Here is a 14,339-nt window from a genome sequence, read left to right as displayed (position 1 = left end):
GATTATGACATTGTTGTTGATGTACCGAATGAAGTGAATTTGACACACGAATGGAACTCAAAATGTTCACGTCTATTTACTGGTGTAAAAACAGAATTTGACTAGTTAAAAATTTTTGCTTGCAGAAAATCACTTGCAATTTAATATAATGCATACAGAGATGTTTTGACTGACGAAATGTTGAGAATCAGCACATGATCAGTTCATGGCTTATGTCTGTCCATTTTATGAAGATAATGTATATTTATGATGCGATGGTAATTCAGATTTATCACAGTATAAATTTATTGTTTTTTGTAAATAAATAAGTGAGAATTAGGAGATAAAAATATAAATAAATACAGTTGAAGTCAGAATTATTAGCCCCCTTTGATTTTTTTTTAACTTTTTTAAATATTTCCCAAATGATGTTTAACAGAGCAAGGAAATTTTCACAGTATGTCTGATAATATTTTTTCTTCTGGAGAAAGTCTTATTTGTTTTATTTCAGCTATAATAAAAGCAGTTTTACATTTTTTAAAAACCATTTTAAGGTCAAAATTATTAGCCCCTTTAAGCTATTTTTTCGGATAGTCTACAGAACAAACCATCGTTATACAATAACTTGCCTAATTACCCTAACCTGCCTAGTTAACCTAATTAACCTAGTTAAGCCTTTAAATGTCACTTTAAGCTGTATAAAAGTGTCTTGAAAAATATCTAGTAAAATATTATTTACTGTCATCATGGCAAAGATAAAATAAATCAGTTATTAGAGATGAGTTATTAAAACTATTATGTTTAGAAATTTGTTAAAAAAAATCTTCATTAAACAGAAATTGGGGAAAAAATAAACAGGGGGCTAATAATTCTGACTTCAACTGTAAGAAGTTATTCCAAAATTTCAACAAAAATGGTTATAGTAAATAAACTTAAACCTTTCAGAAATTAAAGGGACTACATTGAACCATGTTAAATGTAGTAGGGATGCCCATGATTGAATTTTTGCTGATATTTTCAAACTCCTTTTGACTGAGCTTATTGATATTTTGCCTGTTTGTGTGTTACAGGTTCATTTATAGAGTTAAGTTTGAGATTTTTGTTTCCAGTAAGTGTTAGCTCCTCACCATAAATTAAAATCATGCTTGTAACCCCAATTGATGATTTGCTCCTAGATAGAACTAAATATATAAATAGAAAATTAATATAAACAAGGGGGCTAATAATTCTGACTTCAACGCTATATAATTATACTATGTACAGTTGAAGTCAGAATTATTCAATTATTAAATTTGAATTCTTTTATTATTTTACACTATCTGTTTAACAGAGAGATTTTTTCAACACATTTCTAAACATAATAGTTTTAATAAGTCATTTCTAATAAATGATTTATTTTATCTTTGCCATGATGACAGTAAATAATATTTTACTTGATATTTTTCAAAATGTTAGTATTCAGCTCAAAGTGCAATTTAAAGGCTTAAGGTTGATTAGATTATTTAACTAGGTAAGACCTTTATATATATATATATATATATATATATATATATATATATATATATATATATATATATATATATATATATATATATATATATATATATATATATTTAAAATACTGAATACAGAAATACAGTGAAAATTGTCTTGCTCCTTTAAATATCACTTGAGAAATATTTGCAAAAGAATACATATTTCACAGGAGGGCTAATCACTTTGCCTTCATAGTGATTAGTGATTCTTTTTTTCTGTGGCAGAAACATGCTTCATTAGATAGTAACGGTGTTGTATTTCTTGGTATGAAAGACATACCTTTTTAAATCTTTAATTTACCTTTTTCTTTCAAAAGAAAGTCTAAAAACTTTAAGAATCAGCTTCATTGACCAGGAGAGGAAATTGATTCTTATCTATGACATTTTGTTGCAACCCTTGAGGTGGCTTTTGCATGTGGATTAGTCTTTCACTGTGTTGTCTGAATCATATCTTGATGATTTTGTTAAGCCTTTCATTCTCCCCACCTCTGATATGCAGGTACTTAAAAAAGAGCAGCCTCAGTGTGAGCCCAGAAGTTTCTGGGATGTTCTAAAGCTTGGTGCAAGAATAGTTCTCTTTTCAGATCTGATGGAGGTACAAGTATCCTTGAGCTCACGTTTCCCAATCAAATCCCATGCTTCCTTTGACCATTCCCTGTCTCCCATCCAGTGTGAGACTCTGCCCATTATTTGGGTTTTGTTCTTTTTGTGGTTTTGCCATTTTCATTCTTTAACATCACCACACTGTTTTATTACACTTATAGAAATCTTAACAAAATTAAATATTTATGGAAGTCATACAGCATAAGATTATGTTTTGCTTTGCCTTAGTAATTATTATTATTATTATTATTATTATTATTATTGGTATTATTATTATTATTATCATCATTATTATTATTGTTGTTATTATTATTATTATTATTATTATTATTATTATTATTGTTGTTATTATTATCATCATTATTATTGTTATTATTATTATTATTATTATTATTATTGTTATTATTATCATCATCATCATTATTATTATTATTATTATTATTGTTATTATTATTATATCATTATTATTATTATTATTATTATTGTTGTTGTTGTTGTTGTTATTATTATTATTATCATTATTATTATTATTATTATTATTATTATTATTATTATTATCATTATTATTATTATTATTATTATTATTTTTATCATTATTATTATTATTATTATTATTATTATTTTTATCATTATTATTATTATTATCATTATTATTATTTTTATCATTATTATTATTATTATTATTTTTATCATTATTATTATTATTATTGCTGTTTTTTTTGTTGTTGTTGCAACCATACATATTACACACAGTTTGGAGAATGGATGGATGACTATGAAAAAAATAAAACGGATTTAAGACCTATTAACCTATTTAGATGCTTGTCTGTTTCAAAAATGATTTCAGCTTATATTTTTAAGACATCTTTGTGAAAATCACTGAAAATTAATGCCATTACATATAGTATTCTTTTTTTATGTTTGTAAAGATATGTACATGAAAAGAAACATCAAGGTACTTCTGTATGCAGATTTCTGCATGGGCATGAAATAACGCTGCCTGCTCAATCATGTCTTTGCTCTTTTAAATGTATTAACATTATATCCATACATATATGTTACTTTTTAAGTCTTGCTCACCTTCATGTTGTTCCAAACCGTTTACTTACTTTCTTTCATTGCTATGTGTTAAAGCAGGAGATTTCAAACTTCAAAAAAGATGCAAAAATATCATCAAATATATATTGAACATGCTAATAAGATCCAGAACAACAGATCTAGACTTTTTATTATACCCTAATCGACATTTAAATGTTGCTGAAGTCAAAAGCCAGCTATTAATATCTGATTTGAATATGTATGATGAATATTTGACTTTTTTCTAATATGATCTAAATCATCTTCATTCAATCATTTGATCTATTTATTTAAAAAAACCACACACATTTATTTGTTTGTGTCTGCGTTGTTTGTTTACGTTGTGAAATGTTTATGGCTGCACATTTATATCCTTATCAAGCTATTTTGGTGTAAACTGTGTCAAATTTTGCTTCTTTGTTCGTTTTTTTTTAAAGCTGAATAATGTGCTTTCTCAATTTGCTTTCACAGCACGTTCCAGAAAATGTCACAGACACAACTCTGCTGGTGCATTTCTTTGGAAGAAAGGGCAAAAGTGAACTTAACTTTGATGACTTCTACAGGTGAGAGACAGCATATCATGACTGGTTTTAAATCCAGGCTTCTTCCCAAAATGAAAACTCATCGCGTGTCATTCCAATCGCTTAATTTTAAATTAAATAATGTGATTTTGTCTCTTCAGAAGACTTATATAAGAAAGCTTAGTTCAAATGGATTTATGAATATGTTGAAATGTCAGATTTTTTATGAACTTTTATGAACAGTTTTGAATTAAATAATGTTAATTTGAGCTTTCGATGAACATGTTTTCTAAAGGCTTTAGAACAACATGAGGTTATTTCTTCAAGGGATATGAAAGAAAATTTGCTTCTTGCACTCCCTCCTGCAAAAATTGTCCATTTTTTGTAGGACAATAATGATGTTTAGTCAAAATTGTGAGCCTTGATCATACATACAAAGCAGATCAATGAGTACCAGTGCTTTGAGAATTTAAAAAACTTACAAGCAAAACAAAATCAATACGTATGCCCTGTGTTGATCCATTGAGGTCTTATGAAATGATTGGTCTGTGCATGAAACTGAGAATAATTTACAACATTATCATCTTTAATCCACAGCCTTAGCAAACATTCGTAAGTGATTTCACGACAGCGTGAAATTTAGAGTTTTGTGAAAGCTCTCAGGACTGTTTACTAAATTCATAATGCAAATAAATGTAAATAATGCTTTTTGGGCAGGCTTATTACTTCATAAAACCTATCACCAAGAGCCAGAGATGTTTATTTATTATTTTTGCCTGTACACTTCCTGACAAACGTCTTGTTGCCTATCCAAGTTTTAGGAACAGCAAATAATAAGTTGACTCTTGTTGATCATTTGGTATCAGAAGTGGCTTATATGAAAGCAAAGGCCTCTAGATTACACTTATTTTACCAAAATAAAATATGATCATGCCTTGACTTTTAATTGTTTAATTAGTACAGTAAGGTCTGACTTTGCTTAAAAGAAAATCTTGTCACTTAACAGAAATAATGTACAGCATAGAATATAAAGTCATGTAGCAGTGGAAAAAGAGTTAACATTGTGTATGACTCCCTTGAGCTTGATGACTGCATCCATACATCTCTGCAATGACTCAAATAACTTAATAATAAAGTCATCTGGAATGGAAAGCGTTCTTGCGGGACTCCCAGAATTATCAAGATTCTTTGGATTCATCTTCAATGCCTCCGCCTTCATCTTATCCAAGACATGTTCAATAATGTTCATGTTTGGTGACTGGGCTGGCCAATCCTTGAGCATCTTGGCCTTCTTTGCTTTCAGGAACTTTGATGAGGAGGCTGAAGAAGGAGCGGTGTCCTGTTGAAGAATTTTCTGTCTTGATATCTCAAGATGCTGATGTTGTAATCCACTCTGCAGATCTCTCGCATGACCCGATACTAAATGTAACTTCAAACCATGAATTTTCCTTCACCAAACTTGACTGATTTCTATGAGAATCTTGGGTCCATGCAGGTTCCAATAGGTCTTCTGCAGTATTTATGATGATTGGAATGCAACAGATGATTCATCAGAAAAATCTACATTCTGCTTGTCATCTTTTCCAAATGATCAACTAGAGGTCGTTATTATTTGTTGCTCTTACAACTGGGATTGACGACAAGACTTTTGTCAGGTGTTATATATGTTTTTTTACTATTCAAATGCATAACCGTAAATTTTATGGATCACCAAGGATCACATTTTCAGCAAAAAAAAAAGAAAGGTAGAAAAGAAAGAAAGAAGAAGCTAATATTTGTTTTTGGGTGAGCTATCAGTTTAAGTTTAAATTATTTGTATCATGATCCCAAAGTAAGATTAATTCTGAATGTTAATACTGCTTAAGGATTTCACACACCCCTTTAGCATCTTTAAGGATGTTTTTTGAACGCTCCAGTCATTTAGTCTAGTGTCCTGCTGAGCGAGTGATGGCGTGTCCTCTTAACACTCGGTCTGTTCATGCTTTGTCGGTAGATTCATGGACAACCTGCAGACAGAAGTGCTTGAGATTGAGTTCCTCAGTTATTCCAAGGGAATGACCACCATCAGCGAGGAGGACTTTGCTCGGATCTTACTGCGCTACACCACTGTAGAGAACATCACAGGCTACCTGGAGAACGTGCATCAAAGCATACCTGATGAGAAGGTGAAACTTATGGACACAAACGCATGCATTCACTTCCATCATCACTAAGGAAAATCAGGATCTTTTACAAACAAACACCACAGAAATCCCATTTGCATATGGTGACACATTCAAACACGTTGCTTTTTGTACAACCACCAATGGTTGTTGGTTTACTTTTTTACTCACCAGGCATTGTGGCACTGAGGTTTTCCAAAATTATTTGATTCATTGACTATACAATAATTTGACTATTGCATGCACAAATTTCAGTTCAGTTCAATACATTTATAAAGCACTATTAAAACTGCATAGCATTGACTATGTAATTTCCCTCAAGCATACACTGGCACAAGTGGTTTCCATAATACTGATTTATTTGATGGCTTTTTCCCCAAATCCACCGTGAAAACTAAACAATAAATACAAAACAAACGAACTTAATAGAAACCAAAACAAATGTAAACAAACAAACAAACAAACAAACAAACCTTAGAAACTTCAAGCACAAAATTCCTGCATGCTATATGAAAGAAATTCCTTGTATATACTCCTAAAATCTCCAGTTCAAGTCCTTTGCAGTTAATACATCCATTGACAAGCAAATGCAAACAGTTCTTGTTAGCCGCTTGTTTGCTTATAGGAAGTCAGAACCTAATGGGCAGTCAACCATTACATACAACCATCAAGATTTCAAAATAATAGTCCCAAACCAAATAACAAAAAAAAAAAATTCACAAAAAATAAATGTAACTTATTATCTTTACAACCAAAATAATCTTAGGAAACATAAACAACTTATATACATACAACATAATAGCAAACAGTTACAGACTATAGTGCTGTACAATGCATTCTTTTCTAATAAAATATCAGATTATATATACACAAAATTAAGAGACCATTTTAAACTTATAGATGCATATCATACTGTATATAAAATCACACATTTCAAATGGTTAAAATTATATACCTTTCAACATTTTGTGCATTCATAATGTTTGGTAACACTTTAATAAGGTTGTATTAGTTAAATGTTTGTTAATGCATTTACTAACACGAACAAACAACGATCAAAACAATTATTATAGTATTTATTCACATTTGGTCACATTAGTTAATGGAATTAAAGTTGTTCATTGTTAGTTCATGTTAGCTCACAGTGCATCAACTAATGTTAATATGCAAGAATTTGGATGTTAATAATGCATTAGGAAATGCTGAACTATGATTAATAATTGCCGTACAAGTTTTGTTCATTCATTATTTACTCATTTTAGCTAATACATTAATGAATCCTTATTGTTAAGTGTGACTGAAGGTTTCATAAAAATGTTCTATGAACATTGTATTGAGAATTATAATAAAGACCAGATAATGTTGAACAAATGTTTTATTAGTGTTATATCTTAAAAAAACCTTGCCCAAATGTTGAAAGAAGATTTCCTGTTAGCTTGGAAATGCAGAATAAAAAAATGTAGGTAGACTAATATAAACCTAATATAATAATCTAATCAATTTGACAGTAATTTTCTGCTTTCTCTTATCCTGACAATAGCTATGTTTCCATCCAAAAATGTGAACTAAATTTATGTGCAAAACTGGAATATTGCATAAATGATGTGCAAATAAAGCAGCGTTTCTATCCAACAAGTCAAAGAGAACAAAATCGTCACTTCCTGATTAACTGGCGCCAAATATCAACAGTAAAAAAGGGAATTTGCTGCGGTAGGAGCGTGAATCTTTTCTTTATTTAATAAATGACTTCTCAGAAGACGATGCCGACACGCAATGAACACCTGGTGGTGTTTGATGCCATGATACTCGGAGCGCAGACGCTTTTGACAGTTTTGGAGGTAATTAATAATATAATAACACGAATACTGAAATGGTTAAGGCGTTTTAAAATGACCAAAACTACATTTCAGATGCTTTACAATGTGCTCAGCCTGCTGCTTTGTTCATTCACACACACTTTTATCATCACATGATCTCTTATAACAAAATCACTTGACTTTTTGCAATGCGCATACTGGAATTTGTGATTCCATCGTAGTTTATGCACATCTTTTCTTATCAAACAAAAAGTTTATCCTACTCAGTTATGTGCATTTAGCCGTTTCCATCCACTGAATTTTTTTTTCTCGCATGTCCAAATTGTGCATAAAAATAGGTGGATGGAAACATAGCTAATGAGTCTAAATTAAAATCACTGCATACCACAAAAAAAAAGACTGGAGGATATTTATAATCTGAGCCATGTTGGTGTCTTTTTTTTTTCTTCTATGGGAAGATTCTTTTTTCTGCACACTGACCCTCACATTATGAGGTTAGAGTGTTTTCTTCTGCTTGAGAAGGCTGTTGGTGGATGCCCATTGATATAGAAGTGCTTCTTATTCTTACGTTAAAAGATAAAGCAATACAGCTTAACTTGTAAAACCACCAAGCGTCACATATTACTCAATAGATCATTTGTAAAACTGCTGTTTTTGGTTGCAAGAGAGGCTTCAGAAAAAGACGTGGGTCTAGTGGCTGGAAATGGATGAGTGCAAATCAAAAGGGCCGCTGTTTGGGTAACCTGCTAGCGCTGAGATATTTTGGACACATCCCCTTTTGTTTTTATGTATGCGAGTATCAGGTTAATCTTCTTTAGAAGAGTTGACAAGCTAGCCAACCTCTCCTTAAACAAAACAACCTAAAGGTGTCGACAGCTCAGATTGTGTGGATCGGCTGTCGGAGCAGGAGAGACTGTTTGACTTTGCTGTTTTCTAACTTCAAATCTGTTATCACTCTATAAGGTCCCACAGACACTTAAGGTGTCCTCTTGCTTAAAAAAGTGAAGTGTGATGCTGTTTATGTGAATGCATTACCAAGGAAATTATTCTGAGATTATCTCCAGGCTTTGCCCTAATTATTTTTCTGTGACGCTAGAAAGACATTGATCTCTAACACTGATTTTTTCTTCTTCTAGGGAATCACTTTTGAAGAGTTTAGGTCCTTTTTTCAGTTCCTCAACAACTTGGAGGATTTTGCCATTGCCATGCAAATGTACAACTATGCAAATCGCCCAATTGGACAAGGTAAACACACACACACGCACACAAACACACACACACGAACAAACACAAACACGCTAGGACAGTCATTGACACAGTGGCACAATCTCTTGCCTCTTATCCTAACCTTAACCATCATGACTAGGTGCATAACACTTCTACTGTACACCTAACCTTAAAAGGATAGTTTGTCGGTGAAATAGCCTAGTGGTTGGCGCATCAACATATGGTGCAGTAGCACGTCAGGGTGTCCTGAATTTGAATCCCGGCTTGATGACATCCTCCCCCCTCTCTCTCCAACTATGCTTCCTGTCTAAATACAGTCCTATCTAATAAAGGCAAAAAGGCCAAAAATAAATCTTTAAACAAAATAAGGATAGTTCACCTGAAAATCTAAATTCTGTCATCATTTACTCACCCTTCTCTTGTTGCATACAAGTTTGAACACAAAAAAGAATGTTTGAAGAATGTTGGAAACTTGTAACCATTGATTTCTATAGTAGAAAAAAATACTATGTAAGTCAATGGTTAATGGTTTTTAGTGTTTATCCGTTTGTGTTCAACAGAAGAAAAAAATACTAAAACTTGTAGGGAACAAGAAAATGGTGATAAAATGACAACAGAATGTACATTTTTGGGTAAACTGTCCTTTTAATAAAATTCTAAAGTTGACCCTCTTTTTTTATTTTTGGAAAAAAAAATCCTCAGACTATTATTTACTTTATTTAGATTATTATATTATTTTTTTCGTTAATGAGTCACATCATTGCATGCAAAATGAACCATAATTAATAAAGTAAAATGCCTTAAAAGTGTCTTAGCTCAGTAAGTATTTACTACAAAATTGTATAGGTCAGCTTATTGTTTGAAGTAACTTCATTCTGTAAAATAAAGTGACTTCATATCGTGGAACAAGGTGAAAATTATTTGTTCTGTAGGGATAATTTACAGTTTTAACCCAAAGAATGACCAGTCTGTCAGATGAAGAAGAGCCAGAGTCAGAGATTCAAATAAATAAATAAAGTTTACTGAACATAGTTTGCAGTTTCATCAGCAGAAGCCAGCTTCAACACTCGCAATGAGTTCCTAGGCTCCTCTGCTTACAATCATCAATCAATAACAATTATACTCTCACATAATGTCATTAACTGTGTCACACATATAGGTGTTCTAACCTGATTGGTTAAAACACAGATAGACTAGGAAAATTTCCACATGGGTGCGAGCGTACAATTCTGAACAATATCTCAAGCATATAAACAGATTCGCAGACTCGCACTCTATAACATCAGAAAGGTCCGACCCTTCCTATCTGAACATACAGCTCAACTCATTGTTCAAGCTCTTGTTCTCTCCAAACTGGATTATTGCAACTCTCTACTAGCCGGGCTTCCAGCTAATTCTATCAATTCTCTTCAGCTGCTTCAGAACGCAGCAGCACGAGTGGTCTTTGATGAACACAAAAGAGCACATGTCACTCCGCTACTCACCCGTTTGCACTGGCTGCCAGTTGCTGTTCGCATCAAATTCAAAGCTCTGATGTTTGCTTACAAAGCGACCACTGGCTTTGCTCCTTCGTATCTGCTCTCACTTCTGCAGATTGATGTGCCCTCTAGAAACTTGCGTTCTGTGAATGAACGTCGCCTCGTGGTTCCATCCTTAAGAGGGAAGAAATCACTTTCCCGAACTCTCACATTCAATCTGCTCAGTTGGTGGAATGAACTCCCTAACTACATCAGAACAGCAGAGTCACTTGCTGTCTTCAAGAAACGACTAAAAACTCAACTATTTAGTCTCCACTTTCCTTCCTAATCTTAACTGCCTCTCTGGCTATACCACTAACTGTACTCTCTCTCTCTCTCAAAAAAAAAAAAAACTTTACTTATGCTTTGCTTCTTAGACTTTACACACCTGAAACTTGTCTATAGCACTTGTTCACTGCTGCTCTTATAGTTGTGTAAATTGCTTCCTTGTCCTCATTTGTAAGTCGCTTTGGATAAAAGCGTCTGCTAAATGACCAAATGTAAATGTATAAACATCAGACATCCACTAGACTGTTTAGAGCTGATTCCAGACCTGTGAAACGGATCCACAATCAAATAGAACACACACACTTAAAGTTCAATCTGTTTCTTACCCAAGCTTGAGTGTACTCTCAGCCGTCTTTATCAAACTGGTTAAAAACCGATATAATTTAAATTCAGGCTGTTATATCCTTAATACACAAAGTCAATCTTGAATAAAAAGTAGAATCACTTTAAAAGAATTAAGCGTAAAAATAGCAAAATCACTTTAGACATTTTAGAGAGTATTAACTCATAAAAAAACCAATGGAAACAATTTTTTCCAGTCATCAGCTCTTCAGTTCCACTCGAGGTCTCCGTGACCTTTGACCTGGTTTGGCGGCTCCTTAAAATAAAGTTAAAATAGATAGACAAAGAGAGGAGCAAGGACACTGAACATTCTTACATAAAGCAGTGTGTTAGCTTATTCATTAGTTTAAATCATTTCAAAGTTAAATACTCAAATAATCATATTTAATAAAAATGATGAGAAACAGAATGATGAGAAAAGGATAAATGTTGATCCATGCTGAGACGGATTGGAAAGCAGAAATCCGAATCCATCAGTTTATTTTATATATTTTATAGTATCATGTTATAGTAGTTCTATACTGTAATAAAGGCTATTTTTACATATAAACTATTTTAATGCAGTCATGTATAGATTTTCTCCAAGTTAAAACATTTCTGTACAACATTTCTTATAACTGATATTCTGGAAAGTACTTTATTTAATACTCTCACTTGTGAATTTTCTGTGTGAGTGCGCCCTCTGGTGCTGAGTGTGAATGAAACAAATGATAAGTTCAGCGAAATGTACATGGAGCAATGTATTTCAGATGTTGCAGAAATGTATGCAATGCATTTTTTTCATCAAGCCTGGTTTGCATGTAATTCAATCCAATTCATGAAACCGATAAGGCTGATGTTTGTCTTTCTCAGATGAGTTTGGTCGTGCCGTTTATGTGGCCACAGGCCTGAAACTCTCCCGACACCTTGTGAACACTATTTTCAAGATCTTTGATGTGGACCATGATGACCAGCTGAGCTACAAGGAGTTTATTGGGATAATGAAGGACCGGCTGCATCGTGGCTCTTGGGTAAATAAGGCTGATGCTTTTCTCTAAAATTATTTATATGCATTTTATAACAATTTTTAATATAAGCCAAAGTTTTTAGAGACCTTAAATTTATTTTTGAGTTTCAAGGTGGTCTATAAATCTGGTTTGAGGTTTTTAAAAGACACAGCATTTGTGTTTGTAGTTAGAAGAGTGTTTCCCAATAGATTTGGATGCAACATTGAAAAATTATTCAAAAAATTGAGAGTTCTAAGGTTTTAGAATACATAAATTCATTCATATTTTTATTTACTAATGATTCATTTAAAATGTTTCATCACATATAAAATTATAACATTTTAATTCTATTTTTATTTGAAAGAAGTGTTTGAGATGTTTTGATCTATTCACAATTAAATCTATGCAATCATGGCTTCCACAAAACATTGCTATTAATAAAAAATGTTTCTTGTGGAGCAAATGATTTATGAAGGATATTATTACCGAAGGCTGGAGTAATGATGTTGAACATTTCACAATAATATTGTTTTACACTAAAAAAAGACGTTCGCTGTTTATGTAAAATGAAAAAAACTACTTATGTAAAATGAGCTGAAACAACTCAATTCTTTGTTTTTTTTTTTTTTTTTGGGGGGGGGGGGGGGGTGTAACTTAAATACTTTATGTTCAATCCACTTACATTTGTAAAAACTAATTAGTTATCTTAATTCCTTCATGTTGTCCCAACACAAATCTATTGTGTAATGCAGCATTTTCTACAGTGTACTGTATTCTTCATCAAATAAAAGAAACCTTTGTGAGAACGTCCTTTATAATCATAAAAACTTACAAACCATTTTTTTTGTATACAAACTTATATAATATATGCAAAACTATAGAATTGATCACCTTGTATTCCAAGTGAATTCATTCATGTGTGTGCACTTTTGCTGACATCTAGTGGCCTTTTACTGTTTATTCAATATGCTAGTAGCCTCATTGACTAGCACTGTTCATTCATTTTTTTTCTTTTTAAAGATATTATCTATTGAACACATAAAAGCATTCTAATTTCATATTATCATTGTGAACTCAGGGATATAAGGGTGAAGAGAGATTCACATCCTTTAAAGGCTGTATGAAGAAGGAGCTCAGTGCTAAATAGGTAAGTTCACAGCTGAATAAAAGTCTATTAGTTTTCTATTATGCAAAGTTTTGGCGTTTAGCTTTATAATATTGTTCTGGAGAATTGAGAGCGAATGATACCTAACTTCACCTCTCGCGCTGCTCAGCATTCAGACGAAACTCTTTCTCCAGCATCAGATTACTCTGTAAAATTAATGTCTGCTTCCAGAGATACAAGATACTAGTCTAACACAGTGTATAAAAAACTTCTTAACCCAGTAAAACAATACACTGGCTAACCCTCAGAAGACATTACCCCAGAAAACACAGAGCAAGAGGGAACAGTATATGTATATGTGAATAAAAACATACAGTCTGAATGACATAAACAGGTGTATTGCATTTGTATTAATAATAAATCATAGTTTTATATGCAATTCAATGTTATTTTAGTATTCATTGTTTTTTGTAAATGTATTTTTATATTTAAAAATTGTCATGTTTTAGTTATTTTGTGTTTGTTGCTATTTTTAATACTTTATCTTTTATGTTAAAACATTAGGTACCACTTTTATATCACCTGACTTGCATTGGATTTAGTGTAAGCTGCCAAAAATCACATTGAAATCACACAAGTATAAGAATGAAATATGCCTTTTGAATGACATAAACGGGTGGATTACATTTTTATATTTTAATTTTATTACAGAAGTAGTAAGGACAGTTGTTAAATTAATTTATGATATAGATAAATCATTTTTTTAAATATGCAATTTAATGTTGATTTAGTACACTGTAAAAAATGTAATGACAAAAAGTCAAGACAACACATCTTTTTATGTTGATTTAACTTATTTGAATCAGGTTTCAACAACATTTTTTTAAGTTATAAAAAGTTTAACTTATTATTTTTAGTCAGTTTGATTAATCTAAGTTGGGATAACTAGAAAAGTTAATTTGAGTCAACTAAAAAAATTAAGTGAGGAAGAATTTTTTTACAGTGTAGGTGATTTAGTATGCGATTATATGATTTAGTATATGTCAAAAGACATCACCCAGAAAACACAGAAGAAGAAGGAACAGTCAGTATATGAATGAAAATATGCAGTCTGAATGACATTTATTGTATTTTTATGTTTTATTTTGATTAATTGGGCAGTTGTTAAATTCATTGATGA

General features: G+C 31.9%; 1 protein-coding gene across 1 annotated transcript in view; it reads left to right on the top strand.

The window, feature by feature from the left end:
- The window catches only part of micu3b (mitochondrial calcium uptake family, member 3b), a 43,575-nt gene that overhangs the window by 25,137 nt on the left and 4,099 nt on the right, over positions 1-14,339 (top strand). The window contains exons 8-13 of the mRNA XM_056472526.1: positions 2,014-2,109; positions 3,666-3,757; positions 5,709-5,880; positions 8,831-8,939; positions 11,921-12,078; positions 13,133-13,201. Coding sequence (XP_056328501.1) covers positions 2,014-2,109; positions 3,666-3,757; positions 5,709-5,880; positions 8,831-8,939; positions 11,921-12,078; positions 13,133-13,201 — 696 coding nt within the window. The remainder of the gene's footprint in view (positions 1-2,013; positions 2,110-3,665; positions 3,758-5,708; positions 5,881-8,830; positions 8,940-11,920; positions 12,079-13,132; positions 13,202-14,339) is intronic.

This window comes from Danio aesculapii, chromosome 14 (assembly GCF_903798145.1).
Source record: "Danio aesculapii chromosome 14, fDanAes4.1, whole genome shotgun sequence".
NCBI lineage: Eukaryota > Metazoa > Chordata > Actinopteri > Cypriniformes > Danionidae > Danio > Danio aesculapii.
The sequence above is the reverse complement of the archived record's forward strand: the minus strand, read 5'-3'. Positions and strand labels throughout refer to the sequence as shown.